Source organism: Plectropomus leopardus, chromosome 8 (assembly GCF_008729295.1).
Source record: "Plectropomus leopardus isolate mb chromosome 8, YSFRI_Pleo_2.0, whole genome shotgun sequence".
Classification (NCBI taxonomy): domain Eukaryota; kingdom Metazoa; phylum Chordata; class Actinopteri; order Perciformes; family Serranidae; genus Plectropomus; species Plectropomus leopardus.
The window spans coordinates 26,116,155-26,137,821 of record NC_056470.1 but is presented as its reverse complement, the minus strand read 5'-3'; the positions used below and the strand labels follow the sequence as shown (position 1 = coordinate 26,137,821).

Here is a 21,667-nt window from a genome sequence, read left to right as displayed (position 1 = left end):
GTTCAAAACTGTTCTATTTTGATCTTATTTAACTCATTTATGCCCTTCTGTGTCTCTATGCTTGTATGTGTCTGTCTTTGTTAAGCACTTTAGTGCGAAACCTGCTATACTAACCTGCTATACAACTATAGGCTACTAAACTAAACATAACTTAACTAAAGTAATGTAATAAGAATAAAATAATAAAACAACAACAACAACAACCACGATATCATTATTATTATTATTATTATTAATAATAATAATAATACAGGTGACAAAAAGTTATCTGTATTAGTTTAATAAAATGACTAATAAACTTAAAGTATCTAAACTCTAAAACACAGTCACATCCGTGGTTTAAGCTCAGTGTGGATGTGATGTCTCTCTGTGTCCTGAAGGGGACAGCACGTCAGCGCTCTGTAGCCAAACTCCGCTCTGTTTGTCCCTTTGACTCTCCGTAGCTCACACGGCGCGATTCACTTGAAGTCCTGGGGAACCGAAAGTGTGACAGAAACGTATCATGTACTTTATTTTGTGTTTAGAAACACAGCGCCGCATAATTGACTTCATTACACGAGACAGGACACGCTTCAAAGGTAACTTTCATGATTTTTAAGACGAAAACTGTTCCTGTTGTCAAAACGAGGCCGATATCAAACTAGTTAGCTTGAAGCAGCTAGCTAACGTTAACCGTTAGCTCACCGGCGGTTAGTCCGCTGTGAGGATGTAAACATGACATCAACGACGTTACCATGACTGACACACGTTATGTTTTCAGGTTTCGCGGTGTCCACCGTTTTGAGGATGTGCTCCCTGGCGTTGTTTCCTCCTCCGCTGCCGCCCGGACAGACCACTCTGTGCGAGTCCAACAACGAGCTGCTGTCAGGAGGAGCCACCGAGGACCGACTCAAACAGGTCTGACGGTGGTCACTGTACAGACCGCTTACACTGAACTAAAGTCTCTCACGACCCGCTGATTAAACGTCTGGTCGATATGGACAATGGTCCAAAATCACAGCACGACTATCAGTGTTTCAAAGTGTAAACATGTTCGTGAGGGACTGTTCTTTATTTATCAGAGGAGGGAGTGGCTGTGGTGTGACTCCTGTTTTTTTTACCTTCTCCAAAGCTGCAAGTATTTTTCCTTGAGCCTCCCTGAATGACTTTTGGAAAATGCATGACCCTCCCTCCACCATAAACTAGTTTTTAAATCATAAAAACCTTTCATGTTTGAAACTTATGAGTTAAAAGGTGAGGACGATATTGTGGAGTTGAAAAAATGCTTTGGTGTTTTGCTCTTGTGCATTCTGGTCAGTTGGTGTAAAAAATATATTTTTAGCAAAATTTGAAATGAGACACGTAAAACAAAGTGATTTTGGTGAAATATCACTATGTAAGCTTTGCCTTAATTATGTTTGGTTTCTCTGACTGAAGCATTCATCCTTAATAATGTGCTCAAGGACCGGCCACAGTTTGGACAAGGATAATTTCTGTGTTTACAGTTTAGGGCTATAATAAATTATGTAATTTAAGGGATTTTTTAAAGAAAATATGCCTTCCACACCTGTGGAAGTAGGCATGTTTTCTGTAAAAATATGCGGTAAATTAAATACAAAATACAGCCATTTGATGCTGTTGCCCCTTCCCTTAGCCAAAATGAAAAAAAACATAAGTCCCTCCCTAGTGCTTCAAAATATTTAACATGCCTCCCCCTTTAAACAACACCTCCCTCCCTTTCATCGATAATGAACAGTCCCTAACCTTAGCAGCCAAAACAGGATTATGTTTGCATTAAAAAAACAGTCTGATAATGTGTGTTTGTTTTCCTTTTCAATACCAGGACTAACTAGTGCTACACTGCAATATAAAATAATATTGTTTCTTTATTTACATGTCTTCATTGTCTGGTTAGGATGCTGACTTTTGCACATTATTGTCTTTTATATTTTATTTTATGTTCAGTGTTTGTTGAAGCGGTGTGTTTATTCATCTTTTTGGAGGATCAGGTTTGTGGGGTTGTTGAAATGTGTTGCGTTAAACTGTTACACAGTTGTTTCTTTGTATAATGCAGTGCCAGAAGGTGCATCTCAACATACACTGTATCTGCTCATGTATTTGTACTGTGCAGCCTGTAGAAAAAGGTTCATTACATAATTGTGTGCTTTCTGCAGGAGTCTAGTCCTCTGAGTTTGTATTTCCCCCGAGAGTCTCTGAAGCTCCACAGTCGCACAGAAAGCAGCAGCAAGGCGGCCTTCCTAGACCACTCTGAGACACTGTGGATGAGGAGTGCAGCAGCATGGTACGTAATAAACACACACACGCGCGCGCGCACACACACACACACACACACACACACAGGTTAGGTGTGGGAATTACAGTATACAGTGACACAGTACATTGTGCGGATACAGTTTTCAGTCTATTAGGTACACCTAGCTAAAAATGTTGCAGTGTAATACAACAATCCTGCTGTTAGTTCTCTCTTTATGAATATTATAATTTTGCTTTTGTTGAACTGTTTGTGAGATATTGTTGATGCAACTTTTTATGCAACTTTATGATTATTTTGGAGGCTGTAGTTTGTGGTGCTGTTGAACTATACTGCATTATAAGGTGAGGTGTTTTTTCAGTCAGCGAAATGATCTCAGTTGAATCAGCTTCTTTATAGAGAAACATTACAATCGTTGTGACAATTTATTCAAGGACTGTTGTATTACACTGTATTTTAGCTAGATATACCTATTAGCTGGCAACTGGATGTAATATAACTTGTATATATTATTAACAGTGTCAATATGGCATGACAAACACAGTATTTGATTATTGAGGTTAGTATTGATTGGAATCCCTTACTTATTAAAGAATTATGATGAAGAAATCTACAAAATTTGACATTTTTTATAATTGAAAAAATAAACTTGTGAGTGCCCTCTTTTAAACAAATGATAGTTTGAAACCACCTCAAACATATCTATGGCATTTTGTACACACTGGTGTACTCGCTGAAGGTTTAAACATCGCTGCTTTCTTATCTTATCATCTGAAGTTGTCCATATAAACATATAAAACTTAAAATGCTTGCATGCAATCAGTTTATATCAGCCAAATACAGCCTTTGGTTAGTAAACAGAACAGTTCTGCAGCCGCACCCGGTATTCAGTCCGCCCTTCGAGTTGGACCCAATGTATTACTTACAACTTTTAAAACATGCAACACTGTTTGTTTCAGTATTTAAATAATGTATCAGAAATCGTCATATCACAGTGTACTGTCAAATCAATAACACGTCCAGCGTTTTTCACAGACAAAGATATGTTGTGCAAATTATCTCTGTCCGTCACAGGCGGGATGGCGGTTTCACAGGACTGCTGGAAGAAATTACCAACTCAAATACAGAGGGTATGCCAGAATCTTCTGATTTGCTTTAATACATACAATAATCACCTGCTCTTACAGTATTTTCCCACTGATGTGTTTCTACACTAACTCTGTATCTTGTGATCTTGTAGTGCCTAAATGGCTGTCGGTGATTTCTGGTTGCAACCTGGCGTTGCTCCGATGGTTCTCGTCCTTTCACGGCTCCCTGTTTCCTCACCTCACAGTAAGTTATTAGTTAAAGTATTGTTGACAGCAATGCTTTTAATTTCCAGATGTTTGTTGTAATGATTTTACGTATTTCCCGTTTGTCATTTGTTCCATAGATGAGCAGTGAGGACATGCTTGCCGAATTTTCGCAAGTGTTGAACTGGTAAGTGGCAGCTTTGTAATCTGCAGTTTAGTTTTTCTCTGAAAGGGCAAATGATTGAAGATATTATTTGTTATGAATGAACATGAGCAGACATGCTGATGAGGAACAGTTTTTAATGTTATTGTAACTGCAGAGCTGCAACAATTGGCATCTTTTTGATGATCAACGAGAAATTATCCCGCAACCATTTTGACAATTAAATAAACTTTTATGTCATTTTCCAATGATCCATGTTCTAAAATATGAGGATCTGCTGTTTTGCTTTGACCTAAGTGAAAGTGAACTGAATATCTTCAAAGTTTTGAACTGTTTGTTGAATAACACAAGACACTTCATGACTTTCAGGACACTGTGATGGACAAACGAATCAATGTGGAAAATAAAAATCAAATGAAATGATAACGAAAACAATCATTAGTTAAGTTTTACATTAATAATTGTAAAACTGTGGGGTCTTTGTAATCAATTGCAGTGTTTTTTAAGCTACGACTTGAAATTATTACATTAGCCTAGTACTATAATAAACCTTTTTGAACAGAAGTTAATGACAAAATTACAAAAAATGTTTTTGTCGTAAGATTGCTCACTTTAATATTCAGTAAACTCTCTTTGCTTTAACTCTTCCTGCTTTACCAGGTCTGACTGTGTGGTGCGAGCCTTTGCCTGGCATCCTCATACAGATAAATTTGCAGTAGCACTACTGGACGACTCCATTAAGATCTACAACCCCAAAAGGTAACGTAACCTAGCTCTGAAGAAGACCAGTAGAACAGCTCGTGGAATTAAGCTGCTCCCTTTGATTTTAGGTTGTGATGTGGAGTCATCGTATTTCTGTCATCTCTTTTGTCTCTGTGAACTTTACTACCATCTACTGGATTTTTTAAATCAATAGCATTTATTCTGCCAAGGCCAAATGCCCTATCTTGCAGCAAAAGTGAGAAATAGTAAGTGTATCTGCCCTGTGATCAGATCTGCTTCAATTTTAATGAGTTTTTCTTTGGTCCATGTTACAACCTTCCACCAAGTTTCATGAAAATCTGTCCAGTACTTTTTCTGTTATCCTGCTGACAAACAAACAAACAAACCAAACCGAAAACATAACCTCTGTGGCAGAAGTAATAAAGCTGTATGTCTCCTCGAAAGTCTGCAAACACAAACATGAAATCAGAGCCCGTGTCAGCCTCGTAGAGGGGTTTTGTTCTTTCTTCTGTGACAGCACAGCACAGTATCGTGAACTTCTCTGTCTCTCTTTGTACTCTTGTCTGTCAGCGCCACAACTCCCACACTGAAGCACCGTCTACAGAAGAGTGTAGCAGCAGTGCAGTGGAAGCCGCTGTGCGCGTCTGCCCTCGCCGTTGCCTGTCAAAACTGTTTACTGGTCTGGCACGTGGATCCTTGCTCACTGTCAACCAGGTATGTAACTATGTCTTTAAATGTGTTAAAATTGTTGTATTCAGTTCCCTCCAAAAAAACCTAAAACTAAACAAAACAAGAGACAGCTTTAGGGACTAAAAAGTTTGCATCTTTTTTTGTTTTGCATTTTGTTGCTAAATGTTATGTTATGACATTGCTTAACTATATGTGTGACTGGATTTTGCAAACAGGCCTTTCAGTTCTTTTTTGTGTTGCCGTTAGCTCCACCTGAACTGGAGCAAACACCATTTGCATTTTTTATCTACCTGTTTTAATGCACATTTTCAATTTGCACATAATAAAACCCGGAAACGCCAAACATAATAATGATGGAGAAAATATATATTGCAAAAATGTTTTTACCCTTTGGGTGAGGTGAATAAGTTGGTGTATCAGTAAAAGGTAAACATGTTTAGGTGCGATGGGAACAGATTTAGGAAATAAATAATAACGCACAGTTGCGTTGGCGTGCCATCACACGCCAACGCAAGCTCGCTTCATCTTCTTTTGAGCCCTTTAACACACTCATTTATGCACACAGGACTGTTACCAAAAGTCATTCAACAAAACATAGTTGTAATATGATTTTTTCAAAACTCTCTGTTTCCATTGTCCAGTGTTCTCTTTGTTATTATACATCTGTATCTTTATTCGTTTGACTTTTGAATGTCGCTCTTTTAATTACGTCATATTGTTGCGCCCTCCTCTGCAGTGTTATCATGACTGGAAAATAAGTGCCACCCACCGCTTATACCTATGAATCAACTCTCAATATTTGTATTACAGTAGTGGAAGGAAAAGCTCATAAATTTGCAGATTTTTTTTGCTTATTTTCTGAAAATTTAGTTAAAACTTTGGTTGGAAACCCGACTTCTGTCTCTGCTTTTAGCTATAATAACGAGCAAGAGTTCATCCTCTCATAATGGGAAAGTGTCACTTTTATCTTAAATAGTTTTATTATTTACTTATTTGTTAATTCAGCCATCAATTCTATGCATCTAATCTGGGTCCTGGTCATGTTAATTGATATATTATATCATTAGGGATTATTGCTAAATACTGACAAAAATGTGATATAGAAATTAGAAATTCTTTTAATCAGGGCTCCCACGGATCTTTAAAAAGTCTTAAAAGGCATTGAATTCATTAATTTAAAAATAAGGCCTTAAATGGTCTTAAACTAGTCTTTCAAACATCTTTAAAATGCTAATACATAGGAAGTAGGATTTCATGAATTGTTTTTGTTGCATTTAAAAAGCTCAAAATAATGGATAACTTTGAAAAAAAATTACCAAATGCCCCTTGTGTTAACATCACCAAAAAGTCATGTTTTATGTCACAATAAATATTTGGCTAAATTCTCTTGAATCTTAGTAACCGATGTTAGTTTATGACATATTCCTTAAGTTTTGGTTACTGTAAATTTTACCTTATTTTTCATTACAAGTGGCATTAAAAAAGTCTTAAATCTTCTTTCTTTAGGCAGTGGAAACCCTGTTAATAGACTTTAATGGCTTCCTGAAAAAAGTAAACTGGTCTTCATTTTCACTGTTGCGCTGCACTGACTTCTTTGGTGCTCTCGACCCATCCAGGCCGTCGTCTGGTTGTGCTCAAGTTTTGTCTCATCCCGGTCACTCTCCCGTCACTTCCATCGCCTGGTCTCCGAGCGGATCCCTCCTCGCGTCGGCCTCGCCTACGGACACTGCAATGATGGTACGAGGTTTCATCTTCGAGTATGATTCATATTATAAGGAAGTGATTCAAAACACGGTTGTGGGATTTTATACTTTTGGCATCAATGTGTTTGTCAGATTTGGGATGTAGCCTCAGAAAGTTGCGTGCCACTTCAGCGTGTTGGAGGAGGAGGTGTCACCTTCTTGTCCTGGTCCCCTGATGGCAGCCATGTCCTGTCTTCGACACCGTCTGCCCTGTTCAGGTCAGAGACAACACTTTACACACTTAAAGTTTCTAATCTACTCTCATTTTGGAGCTACAATAGTGCATCTTATTTGAAAGACGTGTGAGGCTGCTGATGAATATGTGCTGGATTTTTTCTGCCATGATGAACGTGTGTGAAGTCAGTGGCCTCTTGCTGTGTTATTACAGGTCTAATCACCTTTCATGAATATTTATGAACATGTAAGGGATTAGTGGCGTAGTCTGGAGTTTAGCAGGTTTTGTAAGATAATAAGTGGACAGAAAATTGTGTTTTTACACTTAGATAAGAACAGTTTCTCTCTTCAGGGTTTGGGAGACCAGGATGTGGACCTGTGAGCGCTGGCCGTGTTTAAAAGGGCGCTGTCAGGTAAAAACTTGTCACTGTGATTTAAAGTTACTAGGGATGCACGATGTTGGATTTTCTACTGATATCTGATATACCAAAAAATAACAACTCATTTGGCCGATAGTCGATACTGATATCAATACATCCACTTTTTTCCCAACTAAATTTAGTGATCAGCTCTTCTGTAGTGGAATTAACATCATATTATGCGTACTCTTATGGACCAAAAGCAGATGGAGACATAAAATACAATGATTTTCAATGTTTGTAATATTCATTCAATGTGGAGAATAAGAAACGTAATTTAGCTTCAGGTTGATGTTTTGTAAATGTTCACGTTGTCAGTAATAAAAGTTAATTGTTTGATATTGGCAGAAATCAGCATGTTGGCTGATTGTCATGTTTCATTTTCAAGCCAAATCTTCGATACCGATGATGCATCGATATTATCATGCATCCCTAAAGATTACTGTTCCAACATTCAGACATTTTCTAAATCATGTTTTGAATAGATGATAATGGATTTAGGTTTGTTTGTTTACTTTGGTAAGTCCGGCTGTTGGAGTCCAGATGGGAGTCGACTTCTGTTCAGCGTACAGGGAGAGACGGTCATCTACGCTCTGACCTTCACTGATTATCCAGGTTATCTGTCTGCAGTTTTTACACAAAATAACCAAATGTTTTGGTAATTGAGAACTGATTTACATCTTGAATTTGTGTTTTCTAAACCTAGGTGAAAAACTTATTTTAGTACTTTAAGGGACAGTCACCTCATAATCAAAAATACACATTTTTCCTCTTACCTGTAGTGCTGTTTATGAGTCTAAATTGTTTTGGTGTGAGTTGCGGAGTGTTGGAGATATCAGCTGCAGAAATGTGGTGATCGGCTTGCCATGCTCAAAGCGCAAAAAAACCCCAACAACAACAAAAAAGAAAACATTTCATAAACTAAACAGCAATTTCTCTTCAGAAATCATGACCTGGTTACTAAAGATAAGACCTTGTTGTGAGCAGTTTCATGTAGGAACTATTTTCTTGCTACTGAACTACACCAAACAACTGTATCACCACACAGAAGGAAACACGTATCTATTGTGAGCTCACTTAGTGCTGCAGAGCTAGCCAACATTACAGCTCGGCTGAGGAGGACGCCATTAATGTTTACATCTCCCACTGTCACAAGCACAAACATCTCGTCCATGAGTAGATACATGCCTCCTTCTGTGTAGTGACGCAGTTGTAGGGAGTAGTTTGGTAGAAAGAAAATAATTCCTTCATGAAACTCTCCACAGTATAGACTGGTAGCACTAAGGGTAAAAGAAACAATATGTATTATAGATTTGGGGGTGAACTGTCCCTTTAAAGAGTTTTGATACTTAAATTGACCTGTATGATGTCATTGTTATTCAGCAGGCGTACCAACATGTACATCAAAAGGGCCACAGGCTGCAGCAGTGGTGGCCGACCTATCAGAGACAACCTTCAACACACCAGATGGAGACATCATGTAAGAGCTCTAAACTAGATGGCTAATTATCCATCTTTTAGCTGAACTACATCAAAAACAGTGATAAGTGGGGCTTCCAAAAAAGGTTCAAACAAGAATGTTTGAAGCATTCATTCAGTATTCAGGCAGCATTCACTGCTGCTTGGCTCCCCGCCTGCGTCTAACATTACAGCCACTTAACAGAAAAGTCGAGCTTGGTGTCGCTCACTCGCTGTCTTCTTTGTCTGACAGTGTCGGAGGAGAGATCCAGTCTATAGCCTGGGACCCGACAGGAGAGAGGCTCGCAGTGCTTCTCAAAGGTTTGCCTCACTTTTCTTCTCCTCATCCTGATGAACCCGATCAGTTACATGTGATATTATTTCTAGTTCAGTAACTCACATCAGCGTCTCTGTCTTCCCTTTCTCTCAGGTGATCCTCAAGCAGCAGGTCGGCCTGCGATCATAGCCGTGTTCAAGACCAGAACCAAACCCATATTTGAGCTTTTGCCTTGGTTGGTACTTTTATTTGCGTTTCATATTTGTGTAGCTTCAGTAGTGTTTAAAGGTATTGCATTTCCAAGTGTACTTCTACATATCCTATCTGCATGTACTGAATGTTTCTGGTGTTTCTGTGTTTTAGTGGTTTTGTTCAGGGTGAGCTTGGTGCCGAGCCGAGACTGATGCAGTTCCACCCAAACTTTCATCACGGAGCTCTGCTCACTGTGGTCAGTCTGACACTATAAATGGTCTCATTAAAGTAAATAATGTGATGCTTTCAGCCATAAATTGGGTTTTTGCAGGTCTTGTAAAACAAAATTACAAGTTTTAAAATATTTTCTTTTGCTTGCTATGTAGCCATGATGAATATTTTTGTTTGTTTGCGGCCTGTCGGGAGACATTATTCACTTTTAAAAGTAGAATTGATGCCACAGTGTATATCTACGGGAGGCTGTTAAAATTTTTTTTCGTGTAGTCATCACCATCAGACCTGAGGAAAACAGTCAGTGCTGCTGTACAGTTGACAGGATTTTTTTCATTGATAATGGGCATGTGTGGATTTTTGCCAAAAACTTAGTGAATAATCATTTTTAATTGCTTATTTTGTGTCTGTATACTTTGTGCCAGCTATCTGGGTCAAGGAAACATTCCTCTGATTAATTAAATCATCAGGAATTATTGTCAAAAACTGCCAGGAAGTACTGAAAAAAAATGTGTTTTAATTATAAGTAATTCAAGGCTATGTCATCCTTCCTGGTTTTCCTTCATACTTTTATATTTTAGTCAGTATGATAATCAAAAAATGTTAAGTTGTGTTCTATGTTGTATTAAAAAGTCTCCAGTTTAACTTTGTGAGCTCTGCAGACGCCCTGATACGTAAATAACTTTATGTGCTTCTCTCTCTGTACTCTACCTCCCCCAAAACTTCTCCCTCTGCGTTCTCAGTGTTGGTCCAGTGGAAGAATTACCCACGTGCCTTTCTACTTCCTGAGTGCTGGCGTCCCCCATGTTGGTCTCGGCAACAGTCCATCACCACTACGCCGTGAAGAACGGCCTGCAGACTTTGCCAATCGGTCGCTCTTCACAGAACTCATTCATGACTGACGCTCACCAACTATCACACGCTCACAAGACTTTGTTGTTATCATGGATTGTCAATAAACGTGTAAAGTTCATGCTAAATTAAGAATTGTTTGCCCCCCCCCCCCCGTTTCTCAAAACATTTTAATCTAATTGACATAATTGAGAGATTTTCTCCAAAGCTGAAATGACCTTTAGGTTATGCATTGCATCTCAATAACGTCCAGCTGTCAGTTTGAAAAAGGATCAAAAGCGATGCATCAGAGCCACGTCCAAATCAGAACTAAATACTGATTCTTAGTAGTTTTTAGTCCGAAGTGTGTGTAGAAAAAATAAAGCATTCTCAAAGCCAATACACTAAATGCATTTACTTCTCCAATAGTGCAATTTTAGCAGCTGCTTTTGAGAAAAATAAAACTAATTTGGGGGCAGGTGGATGAAATGGCTCCAAAAATATTGGAAAACAAAAAGTATTGACTCTTGGAAAAAAACTTAATTGATGTCTCAATGGGACTGTTCATTATTTATGAGGGGTGGTGAAAAATGGGGGAGGCACTCCATATAATTTTTTAAGCACATGTGAGGGAGTTATGTTTTTTTATGCAGCAAAGGGGCGGGGCATTTAACTTAAATGGTTCTATTTTTTGTTCATTCCAAATAACCAAAACCTGCAAGGCATGTTCTCCTGAAAAAAGCTTCAAAATCACATCATTTATCACAGCCAGAAACGGTGAAATCAGTGATTTATGATGAAGGGAGGATCATGTATTTTCCCTCAGCGGCTCAGGGATGCTCAAGGAAAGATATTTGTAGCTCAAAAAACAGCTTCATCATCTTAAGATGGTTAAGCTGGTAGACCAACTTGTTTGACCAGCTTTAGATATGTTTTTGCATCATTTTCAGTATCATGATGGGGAGTACGAAAAGCAAGGGGCATAAATCAGTCTACTCTCATGGATTATGCATAAAGTGTAGCCTGATCCATCCTCAACCAGCTAAAACCAACTAATACCAGCTATCAGCATACAATGAAGTTTTAGGGCCACATTTAGGAGGAAAAAAACATTTTTTTGAGACTTCGATAATAAGGTCTTAATGTTATCAGAAAAAAAGCTGTAATATTTAGAGAAATAAAGAAGTAATTTTATAAGAATAAACTTAAGATATTACACGAATAAAGTCATAGTTTTACACTCAGAGGAGGCTGACTGTGCTCTCACATGGTTAATACGTTGCTGGCATTATGTTTATATCCGTAGTATGATATCTCCTAAAAATACAACTTTTTTCTCATACAATTGCAACTTTTTTCACCTAAAACTAAGACTTTATTCTCATCGCATCTTTGTTAATATCATGGCTTTATTCTCAAAATCTGGTATAGTTTTCCTTTAACATGGTCCCAATCCTCCATCCTACCAGCATGAGCTGGTTTTTAACAGTTTTTTTTCCAGCAGGGCAGCGTCATGATGTATGATATAGCCTATAACAGTACACATGTCCATAAGTAACAGCAGCTTTTCAAAGTCACACTTTGCCAACCATATTTTGTAACTTCCTGTTAGTATGCAGTGTGACACTGTTTATTTTTGTAGACTAACAGCTGATAGACTTTGGCTATTCATTTGTTTAATTTCTAAGGACGTTAAAACTACGTTACCCACAATGCAACTCGTGATTTAGATACAGGTGTGTTATACTAGTAGTGGCTAACGTTTTTTTTATCGTCTTAAAAAGCGTACCATGACCATTTAGTGTGTTCTGTATATTGTTTTGAGTATATAGGTTTGATACAGAGATAAATGTTTTTATTTCAGGCAGTTTTCTTCCGGTCAGCCGCAGACGGTTTGGTCAGAGAAACGGTTTGTGTTAAACCGGTATCGGTAAGGGGACCCGTTAGCCCCGAGCAGATACGAGGAGCGGCCACAGATGTCTGGTAAGATGACTTTTTTCTACCTCCAAAACAGATCCTTAAAAAGTCTGAAAAGACAATGAATTCATTATTCAAATGTAAGGCGTCAGTTATTATTAAATTAACTTAAATGTGTTCTGATAGTTACTGTCAGGTACAAATATTACTCAGAGTGAAGTTCTTCCTGTATTCCTTCCTTTTCAAACACATTTTTCACATGTGTAGTACTTCTAAAGACCTTTAAAAGAATTTTGAAGTCTAAAATTTGTGGAAATCTACTTTTAATGTGATCTGATTTAGTTTTTTCAAACTGAAAAACTGAACACTGAGCACATTGGTTTGATGTCTTTTAAAAAGAGGGAGAAGTCATTCAGCAACTCAGCAAGAAATGTCCTGCAATCGCAAGACCTTAGGAGATTTAGAAAAAGTTAGGGATGAAAATATCAAGCTATATTGATTACTATCATAATATTAATATTTATTATACAGAATTATTATACATTTTAGGTACTTTTTCCCTTTTTAAAAAATTCCTGTGTTTTTGTTTGGTTGTTTGTGGGGTTTTTTGTTTCTAATTTTTATTTCATTTTCTTTTTTCTCTTCTTTTCTTTTTTTTTTAAACAAATTTCTTGCTGATTTTCGGGTCTTCTTGCTCATTGCCTTCTTCCCATGTTTTTGAAAGAAATCAAGTCAATTTGCCCAGGTTTCAAAGGGTTAACATACAGTATCACCGGTATTTTCTTGTCAGGCATATTTTTTTATCTGCTTATGTATGAAATTGTCTGTTTGGCTTGCTATGGTTACATTATATTTGAAATAAGAATATGTCATTGTGGAGGCTAAAGTTAAGCTTTTATTTCTCAGGACATACCGGAGAGAGACGCAGTAATTCAGATCATCATTACTCTACAAAATACTTGATTCCAGTCAACAAAATGTTCTTTATTTATGCCTATTAGTTCAGACAAACAGGAGCCGTTATCAGGCCCAGCCCCACTCTGACACCGCACAACGAATACAGTACTTTAGTTCCTGTTGTTATGAGATTTTCTCATATGAAAACACACACTTGCATCACAATCTTAAACTTTCACACACACTCACACGCACACTATGCACTCACAGTCAAGAGTAACTGACCTCATGAAATGGAAAAAAAAGTATAATTAAAAAAACATTCAAGCACACATGAATGGTTCTGTTGAGAGAAGAAAAACGTCCCCACGCCATTTCTGTTTTTATTCAAAACTCAATTAAAAATCAGCTTCATTCTTAATTCGGTTTTCCTTTTATTTTCCAATTTACATCAATTAGAAGTGTAACAAAATAAAAACAAAAAAATGATCATAATAAAATTAATTAAAAAAATGTACACGCCCTCACACACACACAGAGACAACCCACCCCGGTTTGTTGTGAGCGTCTGTCCTTGGAGTCCCACGTTCAGCTTTTGGGGCTCCAGAGGAGGCCTCCGCGTATCCCCTGTCTCCCCTGTGTTAACCCGACTGTACCCCTCCTCCAGGGTGGAGTGTGAGTGTGTGGTGTGAGGCTAGTGGGAATTAGGGTTTGGGAGGGGGGGAGGGGGGGACTGAATTACAGAACTCATAGCACCTTCTGAAGAGAGAGCAACCCAAAGCAAAGATGGCCGTTCAGCCCCAGATCCACCTGAAAGCTAAATTCTTGTCAGCTCAGATTTAACATTTTCACTTTGTTTTTCAGAGTGAGGTAGCTTTAAACAATCTGGATGACTACAATAAGAAAAGCGAAACAAATTTCCCTCAGATTCTTTTTTTTTTTTTTTTTTGAGGTTGAGAACTGGGCCTTCCTCTGATGGGCAGTCAAGGGGTACAGGACATTGAAACATACATCCCGAATGTAACCTCACTTTCCAAAAAGTGTTGGTGTGCATAAAGACACATGTACACACATAATGTGGAAATATATATAAAACCATCTGGTTGTTTATAAACACAGACTTTTACAACAATAGAACCAAGGATTTATAATACACAGTAAAGGTTTCACTCCTGCTCACGATGGACAGGCCTGGAGCACCTGGATCTGATTTTAATGATTTTATTTTTGGTCTACACTGATTCAAAATGCCGTATTTGTGTGTCAGGAGGGAAACAGGGAGGGAGGTGGAGTAGGACTGGGACAGAGGTCGTGCGGCTGTTCTGTAGTGGAAAGGGGGCTTGTCTTACTTACAAAGTAAACCCGTCCAGTCCTACCTCAACTCTGCCCACTCAGGTTAGACAATAAATAAGTGACATCAAGCCATGTTTCTGTTCTCCATAACTTGTTCGCTTGGTCCCCTCTTCCTCCTGGCTCTGACTCATTCCCGTCAACAGTGGGCCATGGGAAACATGACTGGATCTCAGGAAGCGGGTTGACAGAGAATGCAGGTGTGGTGTACAGATATTGCCGGTGCCCTTCAGTGCTAACATCCAGGGAGTACAACTTGGAGAGCACTTCGTTGTGAGAGAAAAACAATTTTCTTTTACAATTTCCAGTCTTCTTTATTGTGGAAGTGTGTGTGTAATGTTTTCATGGTTGAGTTTATTTATTTCCTGTGTTTTTTGGGGGGCCATTGTGATATTCCACTTTACAAGAAGCAGACTGCGCCTACTTCCACTCCAAACTCCTGATCCGCTCCTCCGATGTCCATGGGAGCAATGTCCACGATTGGCAGACGGGAGGTTTTCTGTGTTTTGTACTCAAAGACAGTCTTGCCCCACCGGTCTGTATGTTTCTGTTGGTTGAGAGAACAGAAATGTGTTAACAGCAGTCATACAGTGGTGGAAGACACATTCGGATACTTTATCTAAAGGATAACGTCTGTATTTTTCAACGTGAACCCTATTTTCCCATGTTTTTGTGTCTAAGTGAATAATGGAGACAGTTTTTCAAACTGGTCCAGCGTTGACTACAAAGTAACGTTAATGGGCAATTGCATACCATCACTTTACGTCCAATAAAAGTGCTTGTTTTTGCCACTGACAAGTTCAGATAGATAGACCTTTTGTTTAGCCAGAAACAGCCCTGAAATTGCTATTGCCAAACCCACCACTCTCCATTCGAGTATACTGTGATTTAATCATTATAAAACACGTTTCAATCAAAGTCGACACAATCACCAACCCAACTTTCAGCTCAGTTGAAATAAAACATTTATTCACCGAGCGAGATGTGACTATAGGCCGCCTCTTTACATGCTAAAGTTACTGTTGATTTGGCGATGGCGATTTCAGGGCTGTTCCCAGTAAAACAGAAAAGGTCTATCGCTCATAGGATCCTTTCCATAATATCAGATGGAATATTATATTATATGGACACTCAGAGTCTGTCAGTGGCAAAAACAAACACTTAATCATGTAAATTAACAGAGCGAACATGCCCTGAGTGGTTACATTGCACCCTGCAGTGCGGCTGCCTGCTGCAGTGCTCTTGCTCAACTGGATTCATTTATCAATCAATCACTGCATCAAAACAGGGTCCAGGTTGAAAAATACTGAAGCTACCCTTTTAGTAAAAGTAGCTTTCAAGGCCTTATTGAAGTAGAAGTAATTATTATCAACAAAATTGACTTAAAGTATTAAACTTAAAAGAACTCATTCTGCAACAAATTGTTCCCTGTTAGCATTTTATGTTATATCCGATGTTTTTGGATTAATAATGCTGCTGCATTAATAAGTAAAGTACCCATTTGTCGAATTTGCGTACAGTACTTGGGTAAATGTATCTAGTTAAATTCGCCCACTGGTTATATGATACAATGACAATCATGCATATATGAAACATGTAGACATATTTCTGCCGTCTCTGTTTTGCAGCTGTGTGCGCTCACCTTGCAGCCGTCCTCCAGCACGCTGTATGTGAAGCGGCTGGTGCCCTCTGCGCGGATCTCCACATCGTTGGAGCCCTGCAGCTTCAGAGCCTTCTTCAGGTTGCCTGTGGCCTGGTCCATGTAGGCGACGCTGTTCTTGCAGTGGTAAGTGAGGTTCTGGGACGCTTCGGTGGACAGAAGCCTCAAGAAGGTCAGCTGGACACTGCCGGCGTTGGCGACAGGGCCGTCCTCAGCGTAGCTGAACTGTACAAGCAAAAGACAGGTAGGAGAATTCATTAGCAGCGTTCTTAAGGATCATTTAATTTTACTTTAATGTCAGCTTTATTGACAAAGACAACATCTTAGTGTTGTTTGTGAAAGTGCACTCACGTGGAATCCTCCATTCATGGTCTCTCCAAACCAGACGTGTTTGCGGTCCTTGCTCTTGCTGGTCCACCAGTTCTTCTTTGGTACCTCGGCGATGCTTGGGGTGACGCAGGTCTCTCCAGTCTCCATGTTACAGAAGACCTTGATGGCGTCGGCTGTACTGCCAATGTTGGGATCCACCCAGTAGGTACCTGGAGAGACGAGAAACGCAGGTTAATACAGCGGATCAAAGTCAGCTTTTATCATATAAATATAAGTTATGTAATGTAAGCATTTTAAGTGACTTATACCCAAAGACAAAGTCATTTATGTATTTCAAATGCTATTTAATAGATTGAATATAGCAGGATTTTAAAGTCAGCATATGGCAAACTGCAGTTATAAACAGAGAACTGACAGCAGCATTGTAGATGCCCTTGAAAAGCTTTTCTTAGTATTTGTATATCAGTATTTGGACATCAGGGTTTTTGATTTTTGCTGTATTTTTTGAAAGATAAGAAAAAGCAGATCTTTTTCACAGCGGTAATAACATTTCTGTCTTCGTTTTCTGCCTTCTGTCTTTTGTACCAGGAGGAATGACCTTCAGTGTGACATTATTCAGACAGGGAAACTTTTACACATCCAGTCATTAAATTCAGAGGAAAAGTTCTGAAGGTATTTTAGCAGACTTTCTTTCTGCTTCTGTCTTTTTCTCCTGCAGGTGATGCAGCCGTCCTTATTTCACTAAACCTATGCAAAATTCATCTGAATATTCAGTTAGCCATTATTAAAGCTGCGATCTGAAACTGAGAGCAGCTCTTCGTGTTCTGCTATATATAACATAGAATTAATGGGGCCTACAGTATTTATCATTAGATTTTCTTCTTAATTTGTTTCTTCCTTTAGTCACTTTGAGTAATATAGCCATCACTGCCACTGAAAATCTATCTGACATGACTCAGGCAGTTATATGACAGCACCGACAGGCTGCCAAATGAAACGCACTGTTATCTTAAATAAATGTACTGATTTTTTTCTGGGCTTGAACATTATTGGAAACATTAAGAACCATGTCAGTAAACAGCTCGACACAATATATAACATAGATCCAGTCCTATTTAGACATTTTAATTTGGAAATGTTACGTTACATCTTTATGAACATTTTAAGGGCAAAAAACTTTTCGACCTCCGTGCCCTACTTACCGCTCTTCCACTCAGGGTGGCACAGCTTCAGGTCTCTGCAGGTGCGAGCGGGGTTCTTCTGGGTGCCGTCGGGGCTACGCAGGTTCTCGATTTGGCTGTTGAGGGACTTGAGAGTGGAGTCGACCTCCACGTCGTGCTGCCTCAGGGAGCTGGAGGCCTCATCGGCCCTCATGTACCTGAGAGGATCGGGGGACTTCTCAGTCTGACCCAGACCAGCGAAGGCAGACATGTCGATGCCGGGGCCAGGAGGACCAGGAGGGCCAGGGGGTCCAGCGTTACCAGGAGGACCCTAAAGGAGGGCGAAAGCAGGGAATGGATCAGGGCGACATTCAGGTACAAGATGGTAGATTTTATTTTTAGGGTATTTTACGTACAGCAGGACCAGTTTCTCCAGAACGTCCACGAGGTCCAGGGGGTCCAATGGGGCCAGGCTGTCCATTTGCACCGTCTTTGCCAGCAGGTCCAGCGGGTCCAGATGGTCCCTACAGACACAGTAAGTGTTAAAGTCAAAGCTTAACATGTCTGTGATAATCTGAAAAATGACGCCATTGAATGAACTTTGTATTCAAAGTGTAGAGCTGGTTAATGTTTTTAGATCCATCATGCAGTCTGAACATGAAAAAAATCTGATAAAGCATTTTCAAATGTGCGCACGGTTCCTCTCTATTACCCCAATCATCTCCAGACCCTTTGCCTTATTATGCATGAAGATTATTTGTATGGTGACATTTTCCTTCATTTTCCTTATCAGCACAGTGCTCAGCTAATCTAGAACAGATACTGAAGTCCATTTCTGATCTCAGCAGGAGTGGTTTCACGAATCGCGGTCCCTCCTGTCTGTCTGTCTCTTTTTCTTGCAGAGGTAATTACAGAATGCCTCGGCTTCCCATCTTATCGCAGCGGTGTGTAATTAAAGCAGGTTGGCCTCTCCTGTCCCCGTCCTCGTCAGGTGATTTGAGAATTACAAAAAGACTAACCTGTGCCCTTCATTACCATCACATATCTCTGGTGTTTAAGCTGTGGGATGAAAATGTAATAAGAGTTTTTCCTCTCTTTTGCTCTTTTGCTCAGTTTTCTCACCTTTGCTCCGCTTGGTCCAGCAGGTCCGGCAGCTCCAGAGTCTCCAGCGGGACCCTGTTAGGACGAGGACAATAACAGATTTAGAAACAGACAGATGAAGGGGAGTGAGATGATAAATGATATTGCAGGGACGGACTATTAAATTGGGATTACTTACAGGGGGTCCAGGAAGACCCTGCAGACCAGTGAAGCCACGGTGACCCTTCTGTCCTCTCTCTCCAGTCTCACCAGCCTCTCCTTTGTCTCCACGTGGTCCTTGGGGTCCCTGGATTAGAGGTTAAATGTGTAATGCATGGCTGCATACGTGTGGCACTTTTAATTACCTTAATCAAATTAAAATAAAAACAAAAATTAATAATGCTGATGATACTCACAGCCATTCCTCTAGCTCCAGCGGGTCCAGAAGGTCCTGCAGGTCCTTGAGCACCCTAAAAGAAGAAACAATAATGTGGGTAATTCCTGGAGTTGACATCAAAAATATGGATCAAAGCCTGACACGGTGCTTTCTTCTGTGTTGTTACTTACGCTCTCTCCTCTGTCTCCCTGCTTGCCGAGGGGTCCGACAGGTCCGGGGGCACCGGGGGCACCAGGAGCTCCAGGGGCGCCAGCAGGACCGGTGTTACCTCTCTCTCCCTACAGGAGGACACAAGGAGACGAATCAGTGTAACAACAGTTTCTGCAAACAAGCAGATCTAGTAGATTTGAATGTGAGGTGAGGCGTAAGTGTCTCACCTTGACTCCAGCAGCTCCATCTCTACCAGGAGGTCCATCTGATCCAGGGGTACCCTGACATACAGAAACATATTTTCTGTTGATTTGGCATGTATTTGATTTGAAAGATGAAAATATAAGCGCCTGTGCCTTTGTGTGTGTGTGTGTGTGTGTGTGTGTGTGTGTAATTTCTGTTATTGTTTCTGCAGCCGTAAAAGTGACACACAACTGGTGTCCTCATGTGATTTAGAGCATTTTGTTACTGACCTCTCTTCCAGTCTCTCCTGCAGGTCCAGTAAGTCCAGGGGGTCCCACAGGTCCAGGAGGTCCGCGGTCGCCAGATGGACCAGAACTTCCCTGTTTACCAGGCTCTCCCTAAACACAGAGGAAATATTACGATTACATTTCGATAGTCTTCGACATTGAAAGAAGACAGAATGATCAGTATTTTGAATCTGTTCGCTCTGTAAAGGATAATGCACAGCCCGCAGGTCATTATTGCAGAATGAACCCTGACACGTTGATGCAGGACGCAAATTCATTTTACACAAAATATTGATTTTAAGAATTATTTTTAAAATAGATTTTTCTAAGCATCTATGACAGTATTACCAACTTGGTGAACTTGCTAGATTTAAAAACTTTTAAGACTCTTTCAGCAACATTTTTCTAAAAAGCAACAAAGTCAGACCATTAGGGAAAAAAGTGAAAAAACATATTGTTTTATAATATATTGCCATGCATGCTGCTCAGAATAATTATGGTCCATGGTCCTCTGGACCAGATGTCACGTGCTGTGGGAATTAAATTTGAGTTTCCAAGGTTACGCTGATGCTGTCGCTCTCTGGATTGAAAGTGCGATAAAAGTGGTGCTCTTTTGTGTCAGTACCATAGCTCTCATTCATATATTTTGAAGATTTTTCTGTTGAATCTAAAGCAACGTTTTAATGCTTCCATTACTGCGCTACAGCATCACCAATACGTAAATGAGCTTTTAGTGTCATCTGGTGACTTTTAGCAACTTTTGGAGCGAGTTTTAGCTACAGTCATTGGAAAAGAATCGGCAATGTTGGTCTACAATCAGAACCGCATCCACAGCAACAGTCTATTTTTTATAGCGTTGGTCATAAATAACAGACTGTAGATTGCCATAATTGACCAATCAGAACTGAGTATTCAACAAAACTGTAAAAAACAAGTCTAAGGCATCTAATCTAAGACAAATTTCGGTAATATGAAGGCCCATTCGACACCATTGTGTGAATTTGTAAAATTGTCTGGGTTTAATCTGGCCTCTAGATCGATGCAAGCACTTACAGATGGTCCGGGGAGACCAGGGAAACCTCTCTCTCCACGCTGACCAGGCAAACCAACAATACCGCGAGATCCAGCCAGACCCTGAGGACCTGAGGGCCCATCAGCACCCTACACAGTGAGGAAAGACAAGTCATCATGAAATGTTCTTATTTAGTTGTAGTTGCCGTTTTCATTAAGTTTAATTGAGTCTGGATGTTGTCTCTGGTGCTTCTGTGTTCTTGTGAGGAAGGAAATCAAACTCACAGGTGGTCCATCCTCTCCAGGCTCTCCCTTCTCTCCCTGTTGGCCAGGAGGTCCACGAAGTCCAGCGTCTCCCTGTCTTCCTGGGAGTCCGCCATCACCACGAGCACCCTTAGGTCCGTCTTTACCAGCAGGACCAGCAGGGCCAGCAGAGCCAGGGTTACCCTGTGAAGAGGAGAGAGGGAATTTTAGTGGGTAAGAGCAGAAATACTCTGAATCATGGACACAAAACATTTAAGATTGACTCAGCAAATTAATTTCCACTCTAAGAATTTGTTATTAATGCAACACTCACATTAGGGCCAGGAGGTCCAACTCTGCCAGCAGCACCAGGGAAACCAGTAGCACCCTGTCAAAGAGAAAAGAGTTCAGTGAGCATAAACATACCCAACCTGTTGACCTGTTGACTCAGGTATATTAGGATGTTATGAGATTAGCATGAAGGATCCAGTAAATATAAATCATCTCAGTTCACATTGGTCTAATCTAAGATCTTAAATCTCTGTATGAGACTAAATCA

At 39.8% G+C, this 21,667-nt stretch overlaps 2 protein-coding genes across 3 annotated transcripts in view; one reads left to right on the top strand and one right to left on the bottom strand.

Moving 5' to 3' along the window:
• The first annotated feature begins 444 nt into the window (after window positions 1-444).
• Window positions 445-10,585, top strand: aaas (achalasia, adrenocortical insufficiency, alacrimia). 2 transcript variants are annotated; one of them, XM_042491896.1, is made up of 17 exons: window positions 445-578; window positions 761-897; window positions 2,154-2,281; window positions 3,326-3,381; window positions 3,492-3,583; window positions 3,684-3,730; window positions 4,367-4,465; window positions 5,000-5,143; window positions 6,736-6,856; window positions 6,955-7,079; window positions 7,388-7,448; window positions 7,979-8,069; window positions 8,841-8,934; window positions 9,166-9,233; window positions 9,343-9,424; window positions 9,553-9,637; window positions 10,356-10,585. In XM_042491896.1, exons 1-17 carry the CDS (start codon window positions 503-505, stop codon window positions 10,512-10,514), a joined length of 1,665 nt encoding a protein of 554 aa, XP_042347830.1. In that variant the 5' UTR covers window positions 445-502; the 3' UTR covers window positions 10,515-10,585. The 2 variants fall into 2 exon arrangements, with proteins under 2 accessions (XP_042347830.1, XP_042347829.1); XM_042491895.1 differs by having other exon boundaries at window positions 8,838-8,934.
• Window positions 10,586-14,970: 4,385 nt separating this feature from the next.
• col2a1a (collagen, type II, alpha 1a) overlaps window positions 14,971-21,667 on the bottom strand; it is a 28,800-nt gene continuing 22,103 nt past the window's right edge. The window contains exons 41-54 of the mRNA XM_042491526.1: window positions 21,443-21,496; window positions 21,151-21,312; window positions 20,908-21,015; window positions 19,858-19,965; window positions 19,612-19,665; window positions 19,405-19,512; window positions 19,254-19,307; window positions 19,037-19,144; window positions 18,880-18,933; window positions 18,174-18,281; window positions 17,800-18,088; window positions 16,619-16,806; window positions 16,250-16,492; window positions 14,971-15,154 (exon numbers count right to left, since the gene is read on the bottom strand). Coding sequence (XP_042347460.1) covers window positions 15,008-15,154; window positions 16,250-16,492; window positions 16,619-16,806; window positions 17,800-18,088; window positions 18,174-18,281; window positions 18,880-18,933; window positions 19,037-19,144; window positions 19,254-19,307; window positions 19,405-19,512; window positions 19,612-19,665; window positions 19,858-19,965; window positions 20,908-21,015; window positions 21,151-21,312; window positions 21,443-21,496 — 1,785 coding nt within the window. The 3' untranslated portion in view covers window positions 14,971-15,007. The remainder of the gene's footprint in view (window positions 15,155-16,249; window positions 16,493-16,618; window positions 16,807-17,799; window positions 18,089-18,173; window positions 18,282-18,879; window positions 18,934-19,036; window positions 19,145-19,253; window positions 19,308-19,404; window positions 19,513-19,611; window positions 19,666-19,857; window positions 19,966-20,907; window positions 21,016-21,150; window positions 21,313-21,442; window positions 21,497-21,667) is intronic.

Excerpts from the sequence above, each read along its gene's own strand:
- aaas (XM_042491895.1), top strand. The coding sequence starts at position 503 with ATGTACTTTATTTTGTGTTTAGAAACACAGCGCCGCATAATTGACTTC. Across the intron at positions 7,080-7,387 it reads ACACCGTCTGCCCTGTTCAG|GGTTTGGGAGACCAGGATGT; the intron begins GTCAGAGACAAC and ends TTCTCTCTTCAG. Across the intron at positions 8,070-8,837 it reads GACCTTCACTGATTATCCAG|CAGGCGTACCAACATGTACA; the intron begins GTTATCTGTCTG and ends ATTGTTATTCAG.